Source organism: Echinops telfairi, unplaced genomic scaffold (assembly GCF_000313985.2).
Source record: "Echinops telfairi isolate 266 unplaced genomic scaffold, ASM31398v2 ScPeMD7_5;HRSCAF=22, whole genome shotgun sequence".
In the NCBI taxonomy this organism is placed as follows: domain Eukaryota; kingdom Metazoa; phylum Chordata; class Mammalia; order Afrosoricida; family Tenrecidae; genus Echinops; species Echinops telfairi.
In genome coordinates, this window is record NW_022103901.1 from 44176886 (window position 1) to 44183761 (window position 6876).

General features: G+C 37.2%; 1 protein-coding gene across 1 annotated transcript in view; it reads left to right on the plus strand.

The window, feature by feature from the left end:
- NEK1 (NIMA related kinase 1) overlaps positions 1 to 6876 on the plus strand; it is a 214313-nt gene that overhangs the window by 171117 nt on the left and 36320 nt on the right. The window contains exon 24 of the mRNA XM_045286060.1: positions 6028 to 6204. Coding sequence (XP_045141995.1) covers positions 6028 to 6204 — 177 coding nt within the window. The remainder of the gene's footprint in view (positions 1 to 6027; positions 6205 to 6876) is intronic.

Here is a 6876-nt window from a genome sequence, read left to right on the forward strand (position 1 = left end):
TGGCTTTCTTGAGTCCATCAGCTTTGCTTCTAAAATAGTTGGTATCCTTGCCAGCAAAGGTCGGATGCTTGCTAGCAAAATGGCATTTTAGTTTGTTCGGCTTCATAGATTCAGCTGGTAGAACTTCACTACAGATAACACATTGCAGTTTCTCAATTTCCTGCTGTAGTTATTGAGGTAAAACCATACTATACAAAATCCTCGGTATGTTTTCTTTTATGAACCTTCTTCTCTACACGATCCATTGTCATGGGATGGTTTTCTAATGAAAATAATTTAAAAATAGCTTTAATGATACAAAAGATGATACATGGCATAGTTCAGTCAATACAGTTAATTAAAGTTTCTTATGATTTATCATTCACTTTTTTTTCATACCTGTTACTATCACCAGGGGGCAGGATTCACATCAACCACAGCTGACTATAAAAAGACCGATCAGAATCCAGATTAAGTTCCCACGCTACAGATATTTTTTTTTGCAGTAGTTGAGGATTTTACAGTACATAATTTTACATTTACCCAGTATTTAATTTGTAAAGTGTCATTTTACCTCCAATACTACTTTCAACACAGCAGCTGCTTTCTACAGAGTGGCTGCTCTCTACACAGTAGCTGCTCTCTACACCTGTGACTGGTCTGCATAAGTACATTATGGTGCAAACCCTGTCACATACCACCTGTATTTATATGGGGTGTATGTGATGGGGTTGGCACGATAATGTCATCATGCCAGGTACTTGTATGTGGGCATATCTACATGTGGGTGGACCCGCCTGTAGACGGATAGAGGAGTGGTGTCTCAGTTCCTAAGACCATTGAAAATATGAGTTTTCCTATGGTCATAGGTGACCCCTGTGGAAGGTTTGTTTGACCCCCAAAGAATGAGAACCACTGTCTTACAGGATAGATAAAAATAAAACCAAATAATAATAGTAATAATATATGAAAAGGGTAAGAATGAAAATATAAGTTAAAAGGCAGGGCAGAGATGTTTAAGTAATTAAGTTCTTGGATAGATAAGGAAGACTTCTTAGAGTATGAGAAACTCAAAGAAACAACCATACTCTTAGAGGTTCACTATGCATCCACTCAATGGCAGTAGACTTTTATTATTCCCACTCCTTGGTCAGTTTGTCATACTACGGTGACTTGTGTGCAAAAACAAGAAAGGTCACCCATGGTGAATAGGTTTCAGCAGAGCTTGAAGAATATGAACTGTCACTTAAAAGACAGAAAATAAAGAAAAGACCAAAGTCACTGTCAGAAAAAAAACTGAAACTTGCTTTGAAACATGGAGTAAGTAAATCAAATGGAAGAAAAAGGACTGGCTAGGCCACTTCTGAGGAAATAGCCACAAGAAACCATAGAAATAGCAGCTGAACATTGTCATGGGTAATGCCAGAAGATGCGGTCCTCAGCCTGGAAGGCAATCAAAATATGACTGGGAAAGCTGGTTCCTCAAAGAAGAGTCAGCCTGAATGACGCAGATGGAATAAACTGTTCAGAACTTCCACTTGTTTCTGTAGCATGACCCAAAATAAGAAGGCACAGCTACACGCATCTATTATTAATTGGAACATGGAATGTACAAAGTTGAATCTAGGAAAATTTTTTAATCATCACAAATGAAATTTTTTAATCATCACAAATTTTTAAATCATCACAAATGCATAAAGATTGATAACCTAGGCGTGTTGCTAAAATGAACTGGTATTAGCCATTTTGAGATAGGCAGTCATATCATCTGCTATTCCTGGAATGACAAGTTCAAGACGAATGGCATTATATTAATCATTAAAAATAACATTTCAAGATTCATTTTAGAATCACTAATTGGAAAATATGACCTTGGCAATAGAAATGAGACTGGACATATAGAGAATTTTGTAAGACCAATGAATTCTTCACTACAGATACAAATACTTTAAAAAACACACACACACAACATAAATGGTGACTATATTAATAGATTTCATCATATGGAATATAATGGAATCAAATTGACTTCATCTGGGGGAAGAAATGATGGAAAAGTTTAATATAGTCAGCCAAAATAAGGCCAGGGCTGACAATTGCTTGTGTGTAAGTTGAAGTTGAAGAAAAGTAAAACAAGACCACAGAAGCCTAAATACAAGCTTGAGTATATAGATCCCACCTGAATTTAGAGAACAATTCAAGATTTGTCTCATTGAACACTAATGACAGAAGACTTGATGAGTTGTAAGGTAACATCAAGAACATCATGCATGAATAAAGCAAAGGACCATTAAAAAGACAGGAAATAAAGAAAAGACCAAAATAGCTGTCAAAAGAAAAACTGAAACTTGCTTTAGAACATGGAGTAGCTAACTCAAATGGAAGAAATGGAAGTATATGCACAATCCTTGTGGAAAGCAATATGGTTCTACCGCAAACAACCGGAAATAAAAATTCCATATGATCCAGCAATCCCTCAGCTTCAGATATAATGGAAAGAAGTGAGAGCCAGTGGTTTTCAGGCTATAGATGACCGTGGTATCCCAAATCCATTGCCAAAATCCAAGCCCACAAAGGGATTACACCTCCAGTGAATTCCCTTTGACCAGGGAGGTGAATAGCTTTGCTATCATGCAGAGTGAAGTGGTTTTTTGGGTAGTGGGGTGAGGTGGTGGTGGTGGTGGTATGTTTTTCTCTATATGAAATCCAGCATAGGTAAAACTTTAGAGAAGGTGAATGCATTGATGGCTTCTTGTGAGGAATGACAGGGGAGGTTGGAGAGTGGGGAACGGGGCAGGCAATGGGGAGCTTATAACAATGAGTACATGTACAGGTTCCTCATGAGCACAATGCAATGTCTGGAATTCCCATTCTCAAGGTTACCCATAGTTTATCATAGTTAGGAAAGAAAGAAAAGATCAAAGTGGATGTCACAAGAGACTCAAACTTGCTCTTAATCATAGCATAGCTAAAGCAAATGGAATGAAGGATTAAGTCAAAGAGTTGAATAGAAAATTTCAAAGGGCAGCTGGAGAAGACAAAGCCAAATATTATAATGAAATGTGCAAAGACCTAAAATGAGAAAACCAAAAGGGAAGAGCGCACTCAGCATAGCTGAAACTGAAAGAACTCAAGAAAAAATTCAAGCCTCGAGTTGCGATCTTGAAAGATTCTATGGGCAAAATATTGCACGATGCAGGAAGCATCAAGAGAAGATGGAAAGTTACTGTGCCAGAAAGAACTAGCTGACAGTCCAGTTTAGGAGGTAGCATATGTGCAAGAAACCAATGGTGCTGAAGGTAGAAGTTTATGTGGCACTGAATGCATAGCCCAAAGGCTCCAGGAATTGATGGAATACCAATGGAAAGGTTTCAGTAAGCCAATGAAGCACTAGAAGCACTTACCAAGAAATTTGGAAGACAGCTACTTGGCCAACTGACTGGAAGAAACCCATATTTGTGCCCATTCCATTGATGACACAATGGAATGCTCAAAATATAAAACAATATCATTGATTGCAGGCAAGTACAGTTTTGTTGAAAATCATCTACAATAGTTGCAGCAATACATTGACAGGGAGCTGCCAAAGCTCAGGCTGTGTTCAGAAGAGGACATAGAATAAGATATCTCATTGCTGATGTCAGATGGATCTTGTTTCAAAACAGAGACTACAAGGACGATGTTTACTTGTTTTATTGGCTAAGCAAAGGTATTCAATTGGGTGGATCATAATAAGCTATGCATAACTATGAGAAGAATGGGAATTCCAGAACACTTCATTGTGCTCATTCAGAACTTGTACATGGAGCAGGAGGCAGTTGTGCAAACAGAACAAGGGAATACTACATGGTTTAAAATCAGGAATGGTGTATGTAAGGGTTGTATCCTCTCACCACGTTTGTTCAATCTGTAGCCTGAGCAAGTAATCAGAGAGTTAGACTATATGACGAAGAATGAGGCATCAGGATTGGAACAAGGCTTATTAGCAACCTGGGATATACAGATGACACAACCTCGCTTGATGAAAGTGAGGAGGACTTGAAGCACTTACTGATGAAGATAGAAAATAAAATACATCCTTCACTAGGGATTACACTTCATTCAATGTAGAAAACAGAAATCTTGGATCAAAAGACAGCATTATGATAAACAGAGAAAAGCAAAAAATTTCACCTTATATCCACAATTAATGCACATGGAAATAGCAATCAAAACAAACAATGTATTGCACTTGACAAATATGCTGCGCAGACCTCTTTAAAGTGTTGAGGAGTAGGGTGTGTGTGGCCCCTGCCATAGTATTTTCCAACCCCTCATACATTTCTGAAAGTTAGGAAGGAAGGCCACAAAGAAAGGCATTTGAATTATGGTGCTGGCACAGAATACCATGGACTTCCAAAAGAACAAACAAGTCTGTTTTGGAAAAAGTACAGACAGAATGTTTCTTAGAAACCTGGATGGCAAGATTTTATCTCCTGTTGTACTTCAGACATGTAATCTGGAGAGACCGGTCCCAGGAAAAATACCCCATGTTTAATAAAGTAGAAGGTCATCAAAAAAGATGGATTGACACAGTAGCTGTAAAAGTGACCTCCAACAGAGCTACCTAGGCACCCTCTCACCTCTAATTCTTAGTAACACTAATACGCTTTGGTCTCTATGCATTTACCTGTTTCATTAAGTAGAATTCTATTTATACTTTGCAACTAATTTATTTTAATAAGTACAATGCTTTAAGATTTGTCTAGGTTGTACCTACATGTCAGAACTTCCTTTCTCTTTATGACTAATATTCCATTTTTTAAAATGTATTGCGTTTTGCTTATTGATTAGCCCGTCAATGGGCATATAGGTTATTTACACTTAGTGGTTATTGTGAATAGCACTAAACTGAACATTGATGTGCACATGATTCTGTTTGTGTTCTTTTAATTCTTTTGGCTTCATCCCTAGGTCTGGAATTGCTGGGTCATAGGCTGGTTCTACCTAACTTTTTATGGAGTTGTTGCCAAACTTTTCCACAATGGCTGTGCCATTTTGTGATCCCACCACCATTGGACAAGGTTCCAATTTCTGCACATCTGTTATTTTTCATTTTTTACAATAGCCATTCTAGTGTGGAGGGGTTTGATTTGAATCTCTGTAATGACTAGTGAGGGCCCTGGTGCTTGTGGATTAGGCAGTGGTCTGCTCTCTGCAAGGTTAGCAGTTCAAGCGTACTAGCTGCTTCTCAGGAGAAAGATGAGCCTCTCTGCTCCTATAAAACTGTACAGTCTTGGGAACTCTGTAGAGGATCACTATCAATCAGAATGGACTAATGGTAGTGGATTTGATTTTAATGACTAGTGATAATTCCTTATGTGGCACAAATAGTTAAGTAGTAGGCTACTAACCTAAATATTAGCATCTTGAAACCCCAGAGATGTCTCAGAAAAAGAAAAACAAAATCTGATCTGTTTTCAAAAGATCAAAATAATTGAAAATCATACAGAGCACAATTCTACTCTAAAATACATAGTATTTACACAAGTCAGAATCAATTCAACAAATGGTTTGTTTTTTCTTGTTTTAATGATGTTGAGTAATTTTTCGTGTGCCCAGTGGCCATTTCTATACATTCTTTGGTGAAATATTTATTTAATTACTTTTTTTATTTTGTTGTTGTTGTTAGGTTGTAGTGGATATTAAACCTTTATTAATTACTATATAGTTCTCCAAATTTTCCTCCTAATCTATAGGTTGTCTCTTCAGTTTTCTTTAAATGCTATCATTTCCTTTAAATCAGTGGTTTTCAACCTTCCTAATGCTGTAACCCTTTAATACAGTTTCTCATGTTGTGGTGACCCCCCAACCATAACATTATTTTCATTGCTACTTCATAACTGTAGTTTTGCTACTGTTATGAATCGGGTGACCCCTATGAAAAGGTCGCTCAACCCTCAAAGGGGTACCGACCCACAAGTTGAGAACCACTGCTTTAAATGCTATCATAGGAAAAGTTCAAGTCATTTTTAGAAACTAACATAATTTTTCATTTTTGTTTTACAGAGATTTCTCCTGAAGGGGAAAAGTACAAACCTGTAATCATTGGAGAAGAAGTAAAATGCATTTCATGTGAAATAAACCCCTCAGCTACTGTTGATTATCCTTATGTTGAAATGAAAAGTCCAAAGTTTAGCGAGGCATCTCCACAGATAACATTGAAACCAGAAGGAAATTTGGATGGTATGATAATGTGTCAAAATGAGTTCTATTTAACTTTAAATACCTAAATTCTTTATGTCCAGGCTTCTGTACATAAATAATCAAAATTGTGTGTATATTTGGGTAATCAATCTCAAGTTAGGTTAAATATATTTATACTTTTACTAACTACCTTTATTTTCTACACACACACAAATCATTCCCAAACTGTAATGTTAAAGCAACAGATTAATGTATTATATTCGATTATATTTGTATCAGAAATTGAGTCAAGGCATAGTTAATGTGATTTCTGTAATCATGTGCTTTTGTGTGGGCACCCTAGGTGATAATCTAATGGCTATTATGCTTATCTGAATGGCCTAAGATGATTTCATTCCCATGCCTTTATCTTGGCAGGGCTCAGGTGGACCCACTCAGCTAAGACCCTCTCCTCCTCCATTTTAGGTTCCAAATCCTTGCCAGATGGTCTTTCCAGGGTAGTTAGACATCTTTCATGGTAGCTCAGGCTCCCAGATAACAAGATGGAAACTGCCAGTTATCTTAAAAATTAGTTTAGGCACATCTCAGACTCAGACAAAAATAGACAAAAAAAAAAAAAGAGAGTCAAAGGATGGCAAAAAATTTACCACATGAAGAAAGCTGATGGTGCCCGGCTATCAAAAGATATAGCGTCTGGGGTCTTAAAAGCTT